The sequence below is a fragment of the Meles meles genome, chromosome 8 (genome assembly GCF_922984935.1).
Source record: "Meles meles chromosome 8, mMelMel3.1 paternal haplotype, whole genome shotgun sequence".
NCBI classification, from domain to species: Eukaryota; Metazoa; Chordata; class Mammalia; order Carnivora; family Mustelidae; genus Meles; species Meles meles.
Window position 1 is genome coordinate 67,037,631 of NC_060073.1, and position 24,970 is coordinate 67,062,600.

The 24,970-nt window shown below is 38.4% G+C and overlaps 1 protein-coding gene across 1 annotated transcript in view; it reads right to left on the reverse strand.

Moving 5' to 3' along the window:
* Positions 1–18,997, reverse strand: part of LOC123948788 (nucleolar GTP-binding protein 2-like) — a 55,917-nt gene extending 36,920 nt beyond the window's left edge. Inside the window, 1 exon segment of the mRNA XM_046015938.1 lies at positions 18,937–18,997. Coding sequence (XP_045871894.1) covers positions 18,937–18,997 — 61 coding nt within the window.
* Positions 18,998–24,970: the final 5,973 nt, after the last annotated feature.

Below are 24,970 nucleotides of genomic sequence, written 5' to 3' on the forward strand. Positions count from 1 at the left end.
GAAATAGAAACCAAAAAAACAATAGAACAAATCAATGAAACTAGGAGCTGGTTCTTTGAAAGAATCAATAAGATTGATAAATCCCTGGCCAGACTCATCAAAAAGAAAAGAGAAAGGACCCAAATAAATAAAATCATGAATGAAAGAGGAGAGATCACAACTAACACCAAGGAAATACAGACAATTATAAGAACATACTATGAGCAACTCTACGCCAACAAATTTGACAATCTGGAAGAAATGGATGCATTCCTAGAGACATATAAACTACCACAACTGAACCAGGAAGAAATAGAAAACCTGAACAGGCCCATAACCAGTAAGGAGACTGAAACAGTCATCAAAAATCTCCAAACAAACAAAAGCCCAGGGCCAGATTGCTTCCCAGGGGAATTCTACCAAACATTTAAAGAAGAACTAATTCCTATTCTCCTGAAACTCTTCCAAAAAATAGAAATGGAAGGAAAACTTCCAAACTCATTTTATGAGGCCAGCATCACCTTGATCCCAAAACCAGACAAGGATCCCACCAAAAAAGAGAACTACAGACCAATATCCTTGATGAACACAGACGCAAAAATTCTCACCAAAATACTAGCCAATAGGATTCAACAGTACATTAAAAGGATTATTCACCACGATCAAGTGGGATTTATTCCAGGGCTGCAAGGTTGGTTTAACATCCGCAAATCAATCAACGTGATAGAACACATTAATAAAAGAAAGAACAAGAACCATATGATACTCTCAATAGATGCTGAAAAAGCATTTGACAAAGTACAGCATCCCTTCCTGATCAAAACTCTTCAAAGTATAGGGATAGAGGGCACATACCTCAATATTATCAAAGCCATCTATGAAAAACCCACCGCAAATATCATTCTCAATGGAGAAAAACTGAAAGCTTTTCCGCTAAGGTCAGGAACACGGCAGGGATGTCCATTATCACCACTGCTATTCAACATAGTACTAGAAGTCCTAACCTCAGCAATCAGACAACAAAAAGAAATTAAAGGCATCCAAATCAGCAAAGAAGAAGTCAAACTATCACTCTTTGCAGATGATATGATAGTATATGTGGAAAACCCAAAAGACTCCACTCCAAAACTGCTAGAACTTGTACAGGAATTCAGTAAAGTGTCAGGATATAAAATCAATGCGCAGAAATCAGTTGCATTTCTGTACACCAACAACAAGACAGAAGAAAGAGAAATTAAGGAGTCAATCCTATTTACAATTGCACCCAAAACTATAAGATACCTAGGAATAAACCTAACCAAAGAGGCTAAGAATCTATATGCAGAAAACTATAAAGTACTCATGAAAGAAATTGAGGAAGACACAAAGAAATGGAAAAATGTTCCATGCTCCTGGATTGGAAGAATAAATATTGTGAAAATGCTTATGCTACCTAAAGCAATCTACACATTTAATGCAATCCCTATCAAAATACCATCCATTTTTTTCAAAGAAATGGAATAAATAATCCTCAAATTTATATGGAACCAGAAAAGACCTCGAATAGCCAAAGGAATATTGAAAAAGAAAGCCAATGTTGGTGGCATCACAATTCCGGACTTCAAGCTCTATTACAAAGCTGTCACCATCGAGACAGCATGGTACTGGCACAAAAACAGACACATAGATCAATGGAACAGAATAGAGAGCCCAGAAATAGACCCTCAACTCTATGGTCCACTAATCTTCGACAAAGCAGGAAAGAATGTCCAATGTAAAAAAGACAGCCTCTTCAATAAATGGTGCTGGGAAAATTGGACAGCCACGTGCAGAAAAATGAAATTGGACCACTTCCTTACACCACACACCAAAATAGACTCAAAATGGATGAAGGACCTCAATGTGAGAAAGGAATCCATCAAAATCCTTGAGGAGAACACAGGCAGCAACTTCTTCGACCTCAGCCGCAGCAACATCTTCCTAGGAACAACGGCAAAGGCAAGGGAAGCAAGGGCAAAAATGAACTATTGGGATTTCATCAAGATCAAAAGCTTTTGCACAGCAAAGGAAACAGTTAACAAAACCAAAAGACAACTGACAGAATGGGAGAAGATATTTGCAAATGACATATCAGATAAAGGGCTAGTATCCAAAATCTAAAAGGAACTTAGCAAACTCAACACCCAAAGAACAAACAATCCAATCAAGAAATGGGCAGAGGACATGAACAGACCTTTCTGCAAAGAAGACATCCAGATGGCCAACAGACACATGAAAAAGTGCTCCGCATCTCTCGGCATCAGGGAAATACAAATCAAAACCACAATGAGATATCACCTCACACCAGTCAGAATGGCTAAAATGAACAAGTCAGGAAATGACAGATGCTGGCGAGGATGCGGAAAAAGGGGAACCCTCCTCCACTGTTGGTGGGAATGCAAGCTGGTGCAACCACTCTGGAAAACAGCATGGAGGTTCCTCAAAATGTTGAAAATAGAACTACCCTATGAACCAGCAATTCCACTACTGGGTATTTACCCGAAAGATACAAACGTAGTGATCCGAAGGGGCACGTGTACCCGAATGTTTATAGCAGCAATGTCTACAACAGCCAAACTATGGAACGAACCTAGATGTCCATCAACAGATGAATGGATCAAGAAGAGGTGGTATATATATACACAATGGAATACTATGCAGCCATCAAAAGAAATGAAATCTTGCCATTTGCGATGACGTGGATGGAACTAGAGGGTATCATGCTTAGTGAAATAAGTCAATCGGAGAAAGACAACTATTATATGATCTCCCTGATATGAGGACGTGGAGATGCAACATGGGGGGTTAGGGGGATAGGAGAAGAATAAATGAAACAAGATGGGATTGGGAGGAAGACAAACCATAAATGACTCTTAATCTCACAAAACAAACTGGGGGTTGCTGGGGGGAGGTGGGGTTGGGAGAGGGGGAGGGGTTATGGACATTGGGGAGGGTATGTGCTATCGTGAGTGCTGTGAAGTGTGTAAACCTGGTGATTCACAGACCTGTAACCCTGAGTATAAAAATACATTATATGTTTATAAAAAAAAAAATTGGAAGGGGAGGTGAACCATAAGAGACTATGGACTATGAAGAACAACCCGAGGGTTTTGTAGGTGCGGGGGTGGGAGGTTGGGGGAACCACGTGGTGGGTAATAGGGCTGGCACGTATTGCATGGAGCACTGGGTGTTGTGCAAAAACAATGAATACTGTTACGCTGAAAAAAAAAATTTAAAAACCTAAAAAAAATGTTTTTATTACTATCCTCTCAATAATAATTCATTTGGTGCCCTTTCAGTTTTTAAAACAACCCCATAATGGACGTGCTATCTATATGCTCATTTTCATTGAGGGGAAAACTCAGACACCAAAAGCTTAAGTAATTTGCTTGAAGTCACATAACCTAGAAGAACTACCACCTTCTAAGGGAAGGATGGATACTTGGGCAAAGTCAGGGCTCCCACTTCTTGATCCCTAGGAGCCACAGTTTCCCCTTCATCAGCTTTCCTCTGACAGTGGCTTCAGCAGTGGGAATGCTTTCATTAGAGATGAGGGGAATTTCTAAACAGATCCCTGCAGAGATGAAAACATTGGCTATCGCTACAAAATAAAAGGTATAGTGTGTGTTCCTGCATCAGCCTACTCCTGGGCTTCCTGTAGGTTAGCAAATAACTTTTTTTCTTCTCATTCTTTCATCTTCATTTTTCTTTTAAAAACTGCAAAGAAAGCTTTCTTTTAGTAGAAAAAATGGTATCTCTTTTATGAAGAATCTGGGTGTATACATAATGTGTCATGGTAAAGTAAATACAGCAGCAAGGAAAAAAAAACTATTGAAGGAATGCAAAATATCTTATCTTTTGAATTTGAATTCAACATTTTCTGTCCCCGGAGATAATTTTTTTTTCTTTCCTTCTTGATTCACTGTTGTCACACACTGTGCTGTCTATGACTTACCCTTTCACTGACTCCATATCATCCTATGATAATAATAAAATGGCCATTATCTCAGGCATGTCCTGTCCCAGAGAATGGGATCAAACTTGGAATCAGATGACCAGCTCAACTTTTGCTCCTGTATCTTGGTGGCTTTTCCTTGGCCTATCATAATGAGCTATGTCCATAAAGTAAAATTAGAATAAAGAAGCTAGTCCGGGAGTCCCTGGGTGGCTCAGTCATTAAGCATCTGCCTTCAGCTCAGGTCATGATCCCAGAGTCCTGGGATCGAGCCTCGCATAAGGCTCCCTGCTTGTGGGAAGCTTGCTTCTCTCACTCCCCATGCTTCTGTTCCCTCTCTCGCTGTGTCTCTCTCTCTGTGTCAAATAAATAAATAAAACCTTAAAAAAAAAAGCTAATCTGTTATTTTGTCTCCTTACTACTCATTCCTATTGTCTCAGCTCCCATTTTTCTCCTGGACCACTGAAATAGCTCTGAATTATCTACTCACAACCTCTTTCAATCCATTTTCCCCACAGTAGCCAAAGTGACTTTGGCAAAGTGAACATAAAATTTCATCATGTTACTCTTCTGATTTAAAGATTTAAAGGTTCTCAATTGCACTAAAGAACACATTTCTTAAACTACTCATGTTTCTGCCCTCACATACCTCAACTACTAATTGTTTATCATTCCTTGCATCTTCTCTTTAGGACTCTTCTTACACTGGCTATGTTGCATTTTCTGACTTCTCATGCTGTTTCATCTGCCTGGAACTCTCCCTGATCCATCCTTTATTCATTAACTAATTACTACTCATCTTGTAGAGCTCAACTCAAATTCACTTCCATAGGGTGATATTCTTTCATGCTCCCTCAGCTGCCACGAGATCCATTTCCTCTGCTATATGTTCTCATAGATCCTATTAAAAATAAATTGTGTATGTGTTATATAACAACTTATCTGATGGCTGTAATCCCTGATAAAAAGTAATCTTAAAAATTAAAAACTGTTCTTTCCTACCACTTAGCTCCATGCCTGGCATTCACTCAGCATTCAATATGTATTTGTTGAAGGGCTGAATTCAAGACTCTCATTTTACATGTCTGCAGAATGGGAAATGACTTCTACCTTTCTAACTTGCAGGGATCTTGTGAGGCCTAGACAAACCATATACCCTTTTGAGGTATATACTCCGCTCACAATGACACATCCTTCTACTCTGGAAATTATAACCCTTTGTTTCTTGATAAAATTGCTTTTGCAGAAGTACAATTTCAATATTTAAATGTGTACCCAGACCACTGTTGGGTGGATCCCAAACTGGCCAAACAGGAGAGCATCATTAGAAGTTTGGACTTAAGCCCGCATTACGTTCATTCATTCTAGACTTATCTTTGAGTGGAGGGATATATGAAAAACAAAAGCAAAAACAACAACAACAAAAAAAACCACACAGAAAATAAAAACTTTACCACAAACAACAACAGCAGCAACAAAAACCAAAACTAAAATTAAAGAGGCGGAGAGTGGACATTTAACAAGATTTGGAGCAAGTAGGAGAGAAAGTGGATATGCAGGAAAATAAAAGAGTGGTGCAGATGTGCAGAGAGAAGCTGAGACAGAATTAAAGTGTAAAGTCCCTGGGTTCCTTATAACTTTCTCTACTTCTGGTTCTGCTTCCTTTGTGAGGCTTGGCTGCTTGCCTGCCCTTGAGATGGTTCCACAAGATAGGTCTGTATCCTTTATAAGTTCTCCCTTTCCCTGCATAAGCCAGCTCATTGGTGTCTATTGCTTGCAATGAAAGGATTCTAATGAAAAGAATATTTAAAAACACTGATAGAACACAGTAGACACTCTATAAATAACAATTGATAAAATTATGCTTACCTCAAATGCCACTGCTCAAATGATACTTGTACTGGTTGACATTTATTGAATATCTGCTACTTGACCTATACAAGGGCTTTTTACTACACCTCAAATTTTTGTAAAATACCCATGAGGCAGAATGCTTGATAGTTTTTGTATTGCATTAGACAATGTTCTATACATACCTGTATCTTTTTTTAAAGACTTTATTTATATACAGAGAGAGAACGTGAGCATGAGTTTGGGGGTAGGGCAGAAGGATAACCCCACTGAGCAGAGCCAATGTGGGGCTTGATCCTGAGATCATGACCTGAGCTGAAGTGAGATGCTTAACCGATTGAGCCACTCAGACATCCTTGTACCTGTGTCTTTTACCATAGGCAAACATGGCAGTTGCAGTGCCTCTGCCATTATTCCTTGTCATTGGCACCTGGAATAGCTCTTAGTCTATTAATATGCAAGAAACACATGTTTGTTGATTGGATAACTGAATGGCCTTCTATAAGTTCCTAAAACTCTCAGAGTTATTGTTTTCTAACCTTTAAGTAGGAATTTATACCTGTCACACAGAATTAAAGTGAAAGTCAACTGATGTATGTGAAATCATCTGAAAATATTGAAATACAGCATCAATTGCTACTATCACTCACAGTACACTGGTAAGGCAGGTGCCATCAGCCCCATCTTACAAATGAGAATGCTAATTGAGCCCCATATTGGGCTCTCTGCTCAGCGGGGAGCCTGCTTCCCTTCCTCTCTCTCTGCCTGTCTCTCTCTGCTTACTTGTGATCTCTGTCTGTCAAATAAATAAATAAAATCTTCAAAAAAAAAAAAAATGAGAACCCCAAGGCCAGATAGTTCAAATGGCATGTACAAAGTTAACCAATGTTATATAGTAAATGGATCAATTAAAAAAAAAACCAAACCCTCTCTATCCTCCAAATTTAAATATATCAAGTATGTTTTAGACAAAATAGATCTGAAGGAAAATTTTGGAAAAGGGAAAAGATCTATGTCAGTAAAAGCAGAATGTGTTAACAAAGATAAACTCAAAATGGATAAAAGACCTCAATTTGAGACAGGAATCCATCAGAATCCTAGAGGCAGTAACCTTTTCAATATCATCTACAACAACTTCTTTCAAGATATGTCTCCAAAGGCAAAGGAAACAAAAGCGAAAATGAACTTTTGGGACTTCATCAAGATCAAAAGCTTCTGCACAGCAAAGGAAACAGTCAACAAAACAAAAAGGCAACCCACAGAATGGGAGAAGATATTTGCAAATGACAGTACAGACAAAAGGTTGATAACCAGGATCTATAAAGAACTCCTCAAACTCAACACACACAAAAACAGATAATCATATCAAAAAATGGGCAGAAGGTATGAACAGACACTTTTCCAATGAAGACATACAAATGGCTATCAGACACATGAAAAAATGTTCATCATCACTAGCCATCAGGGAAATTCAAATTAAAACCACATTCAGATACCACCTTACACCAGTTAGAATGGCCAAAATTCGCAAGACAGGAAACAACATGTGTTGGAGAGGATGTGGAGAAAGGGGAACCCTCTTACACTGTTGGTGGGAATGCAAGTTGGTGCAGCCACTTTGGAGAACAGTGTGGAGATTCCTCAAGAAATTAAAAATAGAGCTTCTCTATGACCCTGCAATTGCACTGCTGGGTATTTACCCCAAAGATACAGATGTAGTGAAAAGAAGGGCCATCTGTACTCCAATGTTTATAGCAGCAATGGCCATGGTCGCCAAACTGTGGAAAGAACCAAGATGCCCTTCAATGGATGAATGGATAAGGAAGATGTGGTCTATATACACGATGGAGTATTATGCCTCCATCAGAAAGGCTGAATACCCAACTTTTGTATCAACATGGATGGGACTGGAAGAGATTATGCTGAGTGAAATAAGTCAAGCAGAGAGAGTCAAGTATCATATGGTTTCACTTATTTGTGGAGCATAACAAATGACATGGAGGATATTGGGAGATGGAGAGGAGAAGGAAGTTGAGGGAAATTGGAAGGGGAGGTGAACCATGAGAGACTATGGACTCTGAAAAAGAACTTGAGGGTTTTGAAGGGGCGGGGGGTGGGAGGTTGGGGAACTAGGTGGTGGGTAATAGGGAGGGTACGTATTACATGGAGCACTGGGTGTTGTGCAAAAACAATAAATACTGTTACGCTGAAAAAAAAATAAAAATGAAAAATGAAAAAAAAAGCAGAATGTGTTAAGTCTGTGACACATAAACAGATAAAATGCAAGAGGATATGACAGAGTGAGTTAAGCCAAAAACAAGACAAATTCAACTCATGAAGCTGAGCTGTATCAGTAGCACTACAGATGCCCCAGGTATGGGACTCTACCTCATTATATTATCACAAGACTAGCCAGTGAGCAACATGTCTCAGTAGGTCTACCTTGAGGGACAGTCTGGAAAGGAATGGGTAGATTTTACAAACAGGGAAAATGATGCTGAAGAAGAAGGGATGGACTTGGGTTTTTTGAACCTGGGGCAGAGGGAACATTCTGGCTCCAAAGATCTATTCAGTGGCCCACTAACCAGTTCTCAGTCAGTATAAATAAATTACTTTATCTCTTCTACCTGATGACCATCCACTGATCAATGATTATCTCTTCTTGCATGTAAAATCTCAAATTTAACATGACACACACATATTTCTTCGTGATCACTACCCCCTGCCAACACAAACAAACAAAACTCTCCTACCCCTGTAGTCTGCTCCATGTCAGCAGCTGATCTCCTTGTCTTTCTAGTAAATAAGGTCAAAGTTTTCCTTGATTTTATTTCTCTCATATCCATAGTCAATCTATCAGTAAATCCTACTGATCTTTAAAATATGGCCTTGTCTCCGTAATCCATTGCTATGACCCTGGCCCATGCAACCATCATCTCTTGGCTAGAGGCAATAGCCCCCTCGTAGCCGTCTGGCTGCTTCCCTTCAGTTTATTCAAAATATAATAACCAGATTGATCTTTAAATGTTAGGGAACTCTCCTTCTCCAGTAGTTTTTCATCTCATTTAGAGAAAATGCCAAAAGTCTTACAATGCCTTACAGAACATGACACAATCTACCTAAACACAGCCTACATATATATATTAGAATTACAGTTTAGGGCTTTATTTATTGACTTGAAAGAGTATCTTCAACCTGTTTATTTTTATTTAAGAAATAGCAGATTATGACAAGAGCAGGGAATTGTACATAAGCACTGTACTCCAGTTGATAAAGTTTCTTCTGCACGAGGCTGGGGCTTAACAGTTCTGAAACCATTCTGCATGTATACTGGAATTGAACAATTAAGAAAATGGATGGAAGGAAGTGAGATTTGGGTTTCTCACAGTTAGAGTGGAAGGACAACAAATGAGAAAGAGGAGGAGACTATGAAGATCTATGTGGTTACAGATTATAGATGGAGACATCAATATGACTCATGTTTAGCTTAATATAGCTAATACAGATGGTTATGTATAAAAGTATTTACTGGATATGTGCCTATACCTGGGTTTTTATATGCACATATATTTCTTTGCTCTGTTAGCTGGGAGGGCCTGGAAACAATGATACCCCAGTAGCACCAGGTACACATACTATTCGGAACTTAGTTTATAACATCATTCTCCCATAAAGGAAACCAGGGCTCTTTGGGGGAAAGAATTAGTTCTAGGACTGGGGCTAGAAATATACAACATGAGCCTGGAGCATCTTGTAATGCCAGAAAGTAAGAAAGTGCCAATACACATGCACATACACACACACTCACACACAAACACACTGATAGGTATATGTTAAAAGGACAGGGGAACCAAGTGACAGAGTTTTCAATGGCCAAAGCTGGAACAATCTGAGCAAAAAAACCTAAAATAAAGTAGCATTGGATATATAAAATAAATATCCATAAGTATATACTAATGAAAGAGGTGATTAATGAGAAAGAAAAAGTAAATTTACCATTTAGAAGAATTCCAAATAATTTATGTGGATATTCTATCCTCATGGAGGTGGAGCATATCTCTTCATTCTTTAACTGTGTGGGGCTTTGCAAATAACTTTGTCTGAAGACTACAATATGGATCGGGGATGAGCGGCATGGAGGAGGGACAGTAACTTTGTAATGGAGAAACTTGAAGAATACGGTTTTCAAGCAAGTGATCAAATTTAACATCAACAGTAATGAACCATGTTGTTAGTATGATAGGATGGGATGAAAATGGCATTTTACTTTTATGGTCTTCCTTCTTACAACCCCAAATCCCAGAGTCTTTAGAAAAGGAATCAGACAAATCCTGATCGAGGGGCACTCCACAAAATACCTTACCAGAACCCCTCAAAACTATCAAGGTTTCCCAACTCTGAGATACCATTGTAGCCAAAAGGAGTCTAAAGAAGCATGATGAATATAAAAACAATGTACTTTGGATGGCATTCTGAAATAGGACAAAGAAATTAGGTAAACCAACAAAAAAGAACCATATTAAGTCAACCTGAAAAAAGTGTGGACTTCAGTTAATAATGTATCTTATTGGTACATTAATTGTGACAAATGCACCATATTAAAAATCAGATATAATAATAAGGACAACTAAATCTGGGGCATATGGGAACTTTTTCTGTAACTCTAAAACTATGTCATTGTTTAGATATACATAGCTATCTTAAAGGATGCTCTTTCATATTTACAATGATATGATTTGGGAAAATGCTTTCCTTAAATTATTTTTTATTCTATTTTGATCACTTTAAAATGTTATTGAAGTATATGCTATTATATTGAAAAGTCTATCTACCAACCTACCTACCATCTATCTACCAAATTCTTAAAGGCATCCCGCCACTTTTAAAGTGTATTTTTCTTGACTGCTAAGAAGAACCAATCCCTTTTCTCTTTGCAGGAAAGTATATAGATAACCCCAGAAAACTGCACTTTTTGGTCTGAAAACAAGCCCCAACTTTAACTTTTTTCCCCTTCCACTGGGACAGCTTCTAACAGTCTGAAAAAGCTCATCAAAATAATTGGTGAATCTTGATGACCAGAGCTTTACATGCCAAGCATTTTCTCCCAAACTGGGTATTTAGAGTCCAATGAGGCCAGGAACAAATATATAAAGCTAAGTAATTTGGGGAGATTGGAGAATTTTCAGAAAATGTCTTTGACTTGGAAGCATGAAATTACATGCACTACAGTAGAATGAAATCAAATCAATCAGCAGCTCGCAATCTCCCAGGCTCTATAATCAGCAGGGGTTCAGAAGCCTCTCACTAAGAAGGAAGCTGAGGTTTGGTAGAAAAATCCCTGGCACTGGAATGCAGAGACTGAACACTTGTCCTCTGGGAGATCCAGCTTTGATAGCTGATGATAGGTACGGATGGGAAAATACAGGTTGACTAGAGGTAAGATAGAGAAGCCAGAGTGACTGACTGCCCTAATGCCCAGCTCTATGCTATACTTCCCTGCTAGAGTAATTCAGTGGCTCCTCATTTATTTTTGGATAAAACCCAAACTCCTTAGGGTGGAATATAATTTTCGTGAGGGTCTCATTCTTACTTCCCTCTTGAGCCTATTTTTATCCCTATCTCTATTATACCCTAGGTCAGCCTTATTGGCCAGACCCTTCTTGTGAATTTCTGAATGACCAAGCTCTCTTGGGCCTGTGGCTTTGTACTAGCATGACCAAAACACTCAGAATGCCCATCCCCTGACTCATCGTCTGACAAACTTTGAGATTTCATCTCCACCAAAGCAATTTCCTCAGTGCCATCATTCTAGAATATGTGCCTAGGTCTGTGCTTTCAAACACATTGCACCAGATCTATTATAGCACGTACAAGTCTCACGTCCCACAAGACTGTAGAACTTCTGAAAATACTCTATCTTCTGTCAGAGTTTCCTGAGCATATCAGAGAATCCAGAACTTAGTAAGCACTCAAAATCTTCCTGTGGAATGGTGAATGGACAAATGAATGTGGTTAGATTACAATTTGGAACAGGGGACTTGGTTTTAAAAAACACAGAGTGAGGATTTCAAATAGTGAGGATACTTTGCTAAAAGGCATCTACAAAAGCATAGAACACTGCAGCCTGAAATGAACGCAAAACCTAACTCTAAAGGAAAAACAAGAGATGTTTCTAAGATGAACCTATTACAAATGCCAGTTTTTCTAATACTTTTCTCATGATTTGCAAAGAAAAAAAAAGTCCCAAATGTATCAGGGAAGAAATGGAAGCAGAGGACATTCACAAACACTGTAAATCAGCACAGTCTCCCATAATCAGGCAGTTACCTGTCTAAGAGAATGCCTCTTGGAGTGCATCAGTAATTAGGGAGCTAATGGAAAATTACCAACCAACCAAATCTATGACCGTTCCGAGGACAATGGAATCACAGGCCGAGAGTACCACAGGTTTATTAAAAACAAATCATGCCCGAACATTTTGATAGCTTTTTTGATAGTGGCTGCCCAATTCCTGTCACATTTGCTCCATTGGTTCTCCATTGCCGTCTAAATCAATTTAAAATGACTTCTTTGGAGTTGACCTTCAAGGCTGTCCAATACTCAGTTTATTACTTTCCTTTTCTTTTCTCTCCCTAATTCTCCCCTGTTGGTTCCCTTTCTCTTCTTGGTTACCTCTCCTGGCTCCTTGTCCTTGATCACCTGCTTTGACTTTGTGTAGACTCTCAAGTAATTGTGACCTCACACATGCTACTTGCTCTACTCCAGAATGAGCCTGCCCCCCTCTCTAGGCTACGTAGTGAACTTCTACACACCCTTCAAAGCTCCTATGGCACCTTTTCAGGAACCAATTCTCTCCAAGCCATTTTCCAACAATAAAATAAATCTCTCACTCCTTGGTATTGTTTTATACAAGCACCTATTGCTAAATTATAATTAATTTCTTACTTGAATCTTTCCCCTATTAGATTGTGAGCATAGATCTAGAATGAGAATTCCAGCATAGCAGGGATTTTTGCCTGTTGTGTTCACTCATGTGCCCAAGCACCAAGAACACACCATCCCAAATATACACCTTGGTAAATGCCTAAAGCTCCCCATACAAGATGGTATCTTATGTAACATCATAATACATGGTATAAAATAAAAAAGCTACTCAATAATTGTTTCATTGATGCCATGGTGTATAGTGGAAGGGAACTAAGGGGAATAAACTGATTCAGATCTCTGAGCATTTACCAGCTCTTCTTACAATGCAAGGCTCCATCCCCACCCCCCCCAAAAAAACCCATGTGAATAATTACTGTTTCTAGGAAATATTTTGAACACTATTAATTTCTTTCATTTTTCTGTTCATTGATTTACTAAACAGGATGAAAATAAAGATAGCTGACAGTTCTGAGAGTTATGTATCTAAGTATTGAGATTACATGATTAATTTATTAGTAAAGGGGAAGTTCCTCTGAGATAGATTTATTTTAATCATTTTTATTATTATTAATCTCATTTCACAGATGAGGAAACTAAGGTATAGAGAGGATAAATATCTTGTCCACAGTCAGTTATTCATGGTGGAATCAAGAGTTGAACTCAGACCATTTGGTACTGAAGCATGGATTCATAAACTGAACTGAATGCATAGGTGAAGCCAACAATTCTAATCCTATCACGACTAGAAGTACTGGTCTGAATAGTAGTGTAAGTGGATTATCAGCCCCTCCAGCACTTGGGGGCCAGAATTCCTTGCTTGTTGGTATTAGTAAGTTATTCAGAATTATCCAGGATTCCATTGTTTCACTAATACTTCCTACTCTGGCTCTTCTATAGATTGACTTTATATCACAGACTCTGATCAGTTTTTCAGTTCTTTCAAATAACCCCTGGGACCTAGCTCATCTTTGACAGTCTTTATTCCCCAGGGATAAAATTCTAGCAACTGGGTCTCTGGTAACCACCTGTGATCCAGCTCCAAACCAGACAGGTTACCCAGAACCTCAGACTGCCTCCACTATGTTGAAGATCAAGATGGGGATTCCTTAGGGATGGGATGCTGGCCTAGCTCAGGTCTTTTTTGATAAGCTCTTTTCATACAAGTGTTTGGCTTGCTGGTCCCACCATACTTCCCCATGTGGGCCTCCATTCAGATTCCACGTGACTACTCATCCTCTTGTTTGACAATTCTGCAGATGAAGGCCAAGGGTACTGCACAGCCGAGCCCACTGCAGTAAAAACCTTGATACCAATCACTTCAAACTATGCATTATTGTTGTTTTTTAAAGAGAATCATACGTCGTCAGTGCTGGAATCTCTCATTTTATAAAAAGGAACAGCTCAGGTTGGTAGGTTGGGGGTTGGTAGGTTATTCCACTAAGCAACACACCCAAGGTTACCCATGAAGTTAGTTTGTAACCATAACTAGAAATGAGGGTTCCTGAACCAGCCTTTGATTTTGCACTGTGGCCTCATTAGCAGACTATTTTATCTTGTTCTCAACTCCTGTCCACACTAGCCTGAAGAACTCCCACCACAAAGAAAGAATGTTCTAATGTCACTTTTGTGTAGTTATGTTAATATCATTTATTCCAAAGTGGTTTTTCTTTTACATAAGTCAGGAGTGATAAAGAGTACAAGATGAAATGACATAGGCCTGAGTTCACTTATCAAATTAGTGGGACAGAGGAAGCATGTACTAACAGGCAGATTTTAAGACTTGAATGACACTTTCTAAAGTACTTGGCATAACATCTGCAACTTATTAACTATTAAGTATAAAGAAGCCAGTAGCAATATTGTCATGTGTATGTTTTATCCTAACCATTAACCTGCAAGGTAGCTTGAGAAAATGAGTTTCTCTCTATATTACAGATCAGAAAACACATAGGTTATGCTTGAATGACACTTTACAAGTATGTATGGAGGCTTTACACATGGCTGTCTTCAGAGACTATTCAAAAGCTCCATATGGTCAATTGTATTATTCCCATTTTAAGGATGTCAATAACAAGTGAAGTGATAAGTTTAGTAACTGCTAAAATATAAACTCCGTGAAGACAGGGACTTTAAGTGTGTGTGTGTGTGTGTGTGTGTGTGTGTGTGTGTTTATTTCCATTACATAGAATACGACCTAACATGTAGTAAGCACTAAGAAATATTTATTGAATAAAAGAGCAAAGAAATAAAATTATTCTCAAACAATACTGAGCATTACATGAGCATAACTATGTGTCACTGCCTGTGATTTGCCTTCAATATTTTTTCTCTAACAGTTTTCTCTCACTGATTTTGCATATTACTGAGAAATTCCTTTATCCAAAAGGAATGTCTATAATTTCTAATTTGCTCTAATAAATTTTTGGCCTTTAACAGATGCAAAATATCAACAATTGTACCATACTGTGTTGTGAATTCCAATTATGTATAAGACTGATGCCTGCCCTTTCCCGTAAAGCTCGCAGCTTTGTGAACTTTTTTTGTAAATTGCATTTCAGATTCAAAAGTGGACATTTTTACTTGTGTGTGTGTGCGTGCGCGTTTAAGTCACTCAGTGAATTACATGTTATTTAGACTTCTGAGTTGGAGTACATAGCAAAATGGATACACGTTCAAATATATTTAACCCAAGTTTATAACTCTATTACGTGGCAATCATCAAAGAAATAAACAACAATAATAAAACTTGCATTTTGTCATTGCTGATGACCACCAAATGTGAGCCATTTATTGCCCAGGAAGCCAATTCTTTAAGATGAGGCTTGTGTAAAGGTCATTTAACCATATATTCAGGATTAAATCCTGGCTCTACCATCATCACAGATTGTGTAATCTTGAAGTTACTTAGCTTGTTTTCCCTTCTTCATATGAAAATTTAGCATAATGATGATGTGTTTACCATGCCAGTCAATGCCTGCCTCCTTTTGATGTATAAAATTATTTAATATTAACAACTCTGAGGTAGACATTGTTTCCTTCCTAATTTATAGGTCTGCTTAACATGTAGAATTAAATGATTAAGCATATATGGAAAAAGCTATGCAATCACAGATGTTATACATTATTAGATTTAATAGCTTCTTTGTAACATCATTTACATGGGCTACAGCAATTTTAATAGAAAATAATATAGATAAACCTAATGTAAGTTCAGATGCCACAACTTACTATTTTATTTAATATGCATTATAAAATAACCCCTACAATAAGTCTAGTTACCACCTGTCACCATACACCACTTTTTATCTTTGACCTTTTACAATATATTTGTACTTTCCAAGTCTTGGATTTCTCTTCCTTAAAGTGGGTATGACATAGCACCTACTCGTAAGACTATTTTGACGATTTAGAGAGATAATGCATAATGCCAAACATATTTGCTCAGTAATTGTTACTTACCATGATGATAGAGATAATGGCAAAGATGAATGCATTCCCTGGGAAAATAGAGTAGAATATCTGAAATGGTGATAACTAGCTCTTTAATTTACTTGCCTGACAGTAAGGCAGTATTTGGGTACAAGCCCCACTATCCTTAACTACAGTACTGCTAGGTGTTTAAATTGTGCTTTACGTGTATTTCTTCTAGCCCCAAATTCCATCATCTCTGTTTTTATTTTATTTTACGTTAGATCTTTGAAGGCTAACAAGGCTAGGACTCTTGTTGGTATAATATATTATCAATCAGTTTAACTAATAAGCTTCTAAATTCCAAGAGAGCTCAAATATTCACTGGAAATTCTGCAAATAAATAAGTTAGTATTTATTCAGTGCACTAATGATACAAGTTTATGCACAGAGGAAGATAAGTTCAAGACACAAGGCAACTACATCTTCAACATAAAAAATGTAATAATTTGTAACTGGAGAGAGAAACTAGAGATATCTAGACCATTTTCTTTTGGAGGTCTTACATGAATGTCAGAACATCCTCTTCCTACTCAAACTAACCTATCTTCCGGTGTTTTGCACCTCAATAAATGATTCTTACGAATTCAACCAGAAATGCTGGTGGCTTTTGTAATCCCTGTCTCTTTCTTGTGCCAACATTGTGCCTCTTTTTCTCAGACACATTTGCTTCTCTCCATTTGTACCACTACTCTCCTCACTGTGGCCATCATTGTTTCTCTCCTGTACTGTTACAACAGTATCTCATTGAACATTATCCCTTCCAGTCCATTTGACACCTTATAACTGAAAAACAAATCTTATTTTTTTTTAAAAAAGCAAATCTTATCAAGTCATTCCCTTTAAAATTCTTCAATTATTTCTACTATTTCTGCAAAAACATTAGATTCACCAATATAGTCCATCTGGCCTACATATCAACCTATCTGAAAGTTTTTCCTTAGCCTCACTTTCTTACCCCTTAAAACACAACATTCTAGCCACACTGAGCATCTCTCAACTCTTCAAAAGTGCCAGTACTCCCATTCCTTCTCTGACTCTGTGAACTTGGTCTTCATTCTGCGTCAGGTAGTGTTGTCCTCATCTTCTTCATTGAGGTAGTTTCTCCTAACCAATATTAAAGTGTGACCACTCCCTCAAGATGCCTTCTCCAAACCACTGGCCAGACACTGGGGCTCACTTCTTGTTCCCACAGCACTCTTTGTGCATCCCATTGTAGCTCTTAAATCACTGAAACATCATGTCCTTGCTTTTCTGTATTCCCTACTAGACACAGTTCTTTGAGGACAGATTCTGCCCCTCATTTGTTTATTATTGCATCCACAGGACTCCTCTCAAAACAAGGCAAAGATTAGCCATTTGACACAGATTTGTTAAATGCACGCACACATTGGATGAATGGATAAATCCCGAACATAAAGGATTCATGAATAAAAATAGAGTTGTGTAAAGGGGTAAAGTGGGAGCAATTATAGACAAAGTGGTCAAGAAAGAGAATTTTAAGGAGGTGTCATTTGAGCAAAGATCTCAGAAAAGGATAAAGGGAGTCATGTGGAGATCTGGGGATACAATTGTTCAAGCAGAACAGATTAGGCAGAGTTGGTGAGGTTGGAAAGAACAACAGGCATACTGGTACAATTGTGGAACACTGAACAGAGGGGAGGGTGGAAGCATCAGGGTTAGATCGTGCACTGATTTGTAGGCTAAGATATGAACTTGGATTTTATTCTTAGTGCATAAGAAAAACAATTGGAGGGTTTTAAGCAAAAAATGTCAAGATAGAACCTAGATTTCTTTCTTTTTTTTAAAGATTTTATTTATTTATTTGATAGAGATCACAAGTAGGCAGAGAGGCAGGCAGAGAGAGAGTAGGAAGCAGGCTCCCTGCTGAGCAGACAGCCCGATGCGGGCCTTGATCCCAGGACCCTGGGACCATGACCTGAGCCGAAAGCAGAGGCTTTAACCCACTGAGCCACCCAGGCGCCCCCTAGTATTTATTTCTTGAATATGCATTATAATAAAGTACATTGGGAAAGTATTCTGAGGTATCTAAGTGAAGGCATTTGAAATGAATGACATTTGCAAAGACTAAAGATATAAAGTCGCTGATTGTTTTACATATAAATAATTTAATCCAAGGGAAGCTGATTATTTTACCAAAGGTTATACAGCAAATATATATTTTTTTTTGAACGTTTCTCATTTGAGTTTATTAACAAATGTTCCCAGTGCTATTAGCCAATTCCTCATTATTTTAAGTACCCACCGACTCTGCAAAATCTTTTAAGATATACTGGATCTAGTGACATCATGAAAATCTTTTTCTCCTCCAAATCTATTTGATAAGTTTTCATCTGGTTAAAAGGTCAGCATTTTGAGAAGTAGGAATTTGCGAGGGGATGTGCGCATCTCAGCCACAGTTCTTACAGAAAGATACTCTTTTCTGGGCCCCGCAGGTGTGCACCACATGAAGGGCCACCGGCGTTCACAAGGGATTTGCTTTTCTTCTTCCTTTTGACTTATATTATTTCATACCTCCTGAATTTTAGGGTTTAGGATTGATGCATCATACAGTTGCTTAGCGTGGCTCACCTAATCTGAGCTTTTGAACCTCAGATGACCCTAGACTGAGGTTGTGAGTTTGTAATGAAACCTGCAACTAAGCAAGTGTCCCCTGGTTTCAGTCTCACTGTTGAAGTCGTCATAACTTCAGGGCATGGGAAGCACAGGCCTGGCACCTTTCAGAAATTCGACTTTTTTTTTGAAAGGCAAGTCCGCCACGTGCACGATAAGGGACATGTTGGCCATAGCTCTTCTAGAGCCGCAAAGCCAGCACTCTCCAGGAATCCCTTCTTGTGCCGCTCCCCAGGTCCTAATTTTCCTTCTGCACCTTCGTCCTTAGTTTAGCAAGTTCTTCTTCTAAACTTTTAATATGTTCCTTCAGAGTGGCCTTGTCTTCCTGGGCCTTCTGACTGGCTTGGCTTCGTGCTTCCTCAATCTTCCTTTCATACCACTTTTCCATCTGGGTAGAAACGGCTATTAGAGATGAGAAGCCATGCCTTTTATTCCTTTCCTGGTTTACTTTTATATGGAAGAAGAGATACATGTGTTACTTGAACTCACACATATGAGCTCCTAAACAGCAACTGTAGATATGAAAAGTATCTTAACATTGAGCTTTTACACATTTTAGTGATCTCTTTCCTTGATAGCTTCCAATTAAAGAATATAAGCATTTTTAAGGCAAGTACATAGTTAGATTCAATCTTTCTGTATCTCACAGCTTGTGACACAGAGATTACAGAGTATTACAGAGCATCAACAACAAAGGTTAAAGTGCAGTGAATGTGTCATTTCACTCACTCTGAATCCTTCATAAAATGATCCAAAAATCATTTATTTATCAAGTATTTCTAAGCCCCTACTTTGTGCAAGACACCATGCTGGATACCATCATGACAAAGATGAATATGAATGGCATCTGTCCTCAAGGAACTTGTTATCTAGCTAGTATGCTAGACATGGAAGCAAGTCATCATTTAGTACAATATGAGGAGGGTCATAATGAAGACAATATGGTTTATCAAAACAATTACAGTCATACTTCATATTTATTGCCTACTTACTGGCAGTGTTTTAAATACCTAATGTGTATTATCTCATTTGGACCCCTTAACAATCTTTTAATATCTCATGGATCATAAAATTTGTCCCCCCACCCCGTGCCTTTACTTCTTTCATATGAGGAAACTGACTACAGAGAAGTTCGGTAGCTTGCTCAAGGGGCGTCAGCTGGTCAGTGCTGAAGCAGAGAGTCGAACACTAGCTGTTGGACTCCAGAGCTGCTCTTCACAACCACCTGCATCACTGTGAGAGACACCGGCTTACTTTTAATTCTCACAGAAAATCTATAAACCAGCTTTTATTTTATCACCCTATCATAGGTAAAGAAACGGACTTTAAGTCAGTTCAAGAACTACCAAGGTTATTCTCCAGCCCAAAGTCTTTCAGTTCTAAATCCTACCTTACCCCCTCAGAATATGTTCCCTCTGTTCACCTTCCCTGCATCTTCCAGAGAGCTGAAAGAACGCATTAATTCTGACTTGACAGTTTGGAGTGGAGGTGAGGGACTTAATTAGGAGGTGATGCATTCCAAATAGGACCACCCACTCTTTTTTAAAATGTCACCAAAGTAGGATATTTTGCCAATGTGAAATAGCAAATTGTTTCCAGATAAATACTACTCTGGAAAAGGAAAATAAACTTTTCATTTAGCTATTATATTCTGAATAGTGCATTCCAATTGATTTAAGCATTCTTTTTCCAGCATTGTCAAGCTAAACATTCTCAAACAAAAATGTACTCAGAGTTTCTCAAAAGGAGAATTTTCTACAATTTACCCGAAAATTTAACTAAATATTGAATATAATCCTAACTGAAACAGGCAAAAATAATTTTTTAAAAAGATTTTATTTATTTATTTGACAGATAGAGATCACAAGTAGGGAGAGAGGCAGGCAGAGAGAGAGAGTGGAGGAAGCAGGCTCCCTGCCAAGCAGAGAGCCCGATGCGGGGCTCGATCCCAGGACCCTGGGATCATGACCTGAGCGAAAGGCAGAGGCTTTAACCCACTGAGCCACCCAGGCACCCCGGCAAAAATAATTTCAATAAACTTACTGCCTCATCTTATTGACAAAAATAACAACAGCAGTATTGTTATCTACATGCTCATTACCATACCATTCATTTTATAAACATTAAAAATGCTAATCCTTATAATAATCTAGGAGATAACTATTGCCATTTTGCATAGGAGGACATCGAGGATGTGAGATGTTAGATCACAAAGAAGTGGGGAAGATAAGAAATAATTCAGATCCATATAAAACCAAAGTCATTACTCTCTCACTGTTTCCTATGCCATGCTGAGCCCACAAAGCAAAGCAATCCACTACACTGGACAAAGTTGTGGCAGGGTATTAACTCGGTACCTGGTATGGAGTCATGGGCTCTTCAGACTTATAAATTTAGTTACATATTCCTGTGTTAAAAAGATACGTTACAGGTCAGCTTCTTTGACTCCCACAGAAAGCATACAGATGAAGTTTTTCCCATTAACCCTAACCTAGCAAACTTCTAAGACTTAGTAAATGAAGCTAGAAATTGCTTTCAATTTACAAGTTCCAATTTACAAGCTGTCTCAATTTACAAATTCAACAAAGTGTAGGCAGGTGGGCTGGCTTCTGGAAGTTCCCACCAATAGACATATTGGAAATTTTTGTTGTTGTTCAAATCTACTGTCTAGTTGATAACTGTCCACTTTCTCTCCAAGTTACTTAAATTATTTGATAGTCTCAAAGTGAACCCTCAGGTAGATCAAGCATGTCTGAACCTCATGCCCTGAACACCTTAGTTTAACCAAGGCAGAGTATTTTTCTCTTTATGGATGGATGTCCCAACAGCAGCCAGTATTCAATTTGAATGTTCTTTGTTTGTAATCATATGCTTATTTATGATGTGAGTTACTCCAAAATGCTATAAGGAGTGTCGAGTATTCAGGAAATTGCTGTGACTTCTGTTATCTTCACATAAGAGTACTTATCTTGCTTTAACCAAATGAAAATAGGACCTAACTCAGAGAAGGTTAAATGAAATAAGGTAAATAAAGTATTTGGAATAAATCCTGAAACATATTTTGGGGGAGGGGGAGATCCTGCAACATAATTTTCCCCAAAATAATTCAATCCATAATTTAAACACACATTTTTACTGAGCACTTACTATATACAACATACTGTGTTAAGTTCTGTATATATATTATATTGTGTATAAAGTTACCATCTATCGAGGAAATATGATATGCCAAGCTCTGTGTTTGGTAATTTATATATAATCCCATATCACCTTCACAATAAAAACTCTGGATTCTAATTCCTCATTAGAAATGAGTAACCTACAGTCAGTTAAATGATATCACTTTCACAATATCATGTGGTGATTCCTCCATATGAATATTATAAACCTGGCTCTGGTCCGGAAAAGGGCCATTCACCTACAGTAAGGCATTGAGGATGTGGATGTTCACTCAACCTCGATCCCAAATTCTTTCTCTCAGGAGAAGTTTATTACTTCTTTAAAATTTAATTAATTATCTCTAATTAATTAATTTTTTAAGGGAGGCTCCATGCCCAGCATGGGGCTTGAACTCGTACCCCTGAGTTCAAGAGTTGCGTCCTCTACTGACTGAGCCAGCCAGATGCCCCTCTTAGAACTTTAAAAACTAAGCCCCAAACTACATTTGTTATATTTCTTAATTTGTAGCAGTCTGGTTGTAAAGTTGTACTGGACGTATTTGCCTGAAATCTGAAGACAGAATTGAGACAGGAGGCATTTTTCCTTCTCTTATGGCTGTCTCTGAAAGTGTACACTGGGAGCATGAAGTTTCTCTGCAGCAGCAACCTCATGCTCAGCTTTCTGGGTGGCTGGGAAAAGCAACGGCAGCCATGATGGGAGATGTCCTTGACCCGACTTCTCCTTCCTTGGTGTGTAGATACATGTTTACTTTCTCCATCCCGTGGGTGACTGCAGTGGAGATGGCAGTGATGGCAAGTTTGAGGTGTGGGAGAACTCTAGAGGTAGCCCAGTGGTGGTAGCCTCCTTCTGGGTTAGATGTATTACTTGGGAGCTTTCTTGGAGTCCCAGGTTAGACTTTTTCCTTTAAACTATGTAATGAATTTGTAAGCTCTGATTCTCTATTAAAAGAAAATCCATTCTCACTTAAAATATCTAGTGCAACATCTGTCTTCTATACTTAATCTTGAGTGATACATTGAGTAATAGACCCTACTTGTTAAAACATGTTTGCCTGAGAACCTGTCTTGTAATTCTCTTTCAGTGAGAGAGGGAAGTATTTTCAAAATCTTGTCTCGTTCGTCCACAAAATAAATGTGAATTCTGGGAGAAATAGGAAGGGACCTATGGTAAGATCCCACTACCACTGTACTTATCGTCAATGAGCAAATGAATGAATGAAGACTCCATCACTAAGAGTGCATTCATATTATTTCTAACTTCCTTTTCACTTAAATTAAACATGGAAGAGGCTCCTATTTTTTGAGTGTCTATTATACACCAGAAATAAGGATAAAAACTTTGATAAACCACTGCCAATCCCCATCAGGACTTTACAAATATTTTTTATACCTGTTTTATTTATCTGTTTCTTAAGAGGAAGAAACCCTGGTTCAGAGAGGTAAATGTGGCTGACTCAAAATTAATCCATGTTCCTTCTAATGTATGCAGCCTAATCATGAATCTTCTCTTTGCCTTTCACCTTAGAAAAGCTTTGAAAGTTCCACTGCCTACACCAGGTGAAAATGCACTTGGAATCAGAAGACCTGGTGTGAATTCAGCTCCAAGACTTCCTAGCCATGAAATCTGGGGCAAGTCACTTGCATATCTACAATCTCAGTCTCCTCCTCAGTGTAACGGGTAAATATCAGCATCTGCCTTGAGGATTGTATAGGGTTCTTATAAAATTCCACAGCTTTTCAGTATCTACCAGAATGCTACAACGATTTCAAAATTTACACATCATCTAAGAGTAAACACAAAGGCAACTCATTTCACCTCTTTAAGTCTAATTTCCAAATAATGGGTATGTTAATTATAGCTCCCTCATTATTAGGAGGATTAAACAGGATACAGTAACTGAAGTGCTCAGCACCAGTGCACTGCCTGGTAAGCACCTAATAATTTTAGCTATTATTTTTTTTAAATATAAATAACACAATCACAAGTTTATCTGAGACATTTAATCCAAGTAATGTCTCTACTAAACTGTCCAAGATATTTTAAAAGAAGAAAAAAAATGCTATAAGTTTTAGCAGTGCTCTGTGAACTGTTCACCTACCAGGTATGACTCGGTATCCTGAAGAGAAGTGAAGCCTTCTGCCAGCTGGCGGCATACCCTGGTTGGAAGGCTGCTCTCACCCTGTCCTCTTGGCTGCCAAGGCAGATGAGTAGATTTTCCATCCTTCAGTCACTGCCAATGACTCAGGCCAGAGGAACAGATGTGAAGGGCAGCACCACCCCAAGAGATGAGTTTGATCAGATGTAAACCTTTTCATGGGACCTCTCCCTTCATGTCTGGCCCCACTGGAAGGCAGAATGGATGAAAGGCAGCAGCCATATGCCTGAACCGATGGCAGATACTCCAATAATTACAAATGTACCACAAGGTTACTTTGTGTTTGATTGCCTCCTTTAAGCTGGAAAGGGTTCCGAAGTCTATACAGAATCATAATAAAACTCATGCCTAACTGGGCATGAAATAGATTCTTGAGTGGGTATTTGGGGAGAATGTCTGATTGAACTAGTTTGTGAGTTATTCATTTATTCGCCATGTGAAAGCCTTTTATAGGTAGTAGTGAGCACAGAACTCATCTTTTTCATGCCAATCTCTCTCAATAACCAAACTACTGCAAAGAGACAAGTCTATTCCTGGAAAAGGCGGCAAGCATGTATGTGGAGTACATACTAGGGAAGGATCTTTCTTGAGTCCCAGCCCTGCACAAACAGAAAAACAAGTAAGCCACAGCAGGAGCTAGCACTGTGGAAATGCAACCACCAAGGATTTATATTTCAAGTCTGAAGCTTGAGTAATTGTAGATAAAGAAATTAAGAATTTTTTGTAAATTAGTTTATCAGCACAGTTAAAGGGAGTCCAATGAAAGGCATTGTAAGACACACAAAGTGACATAGACTTTAGAA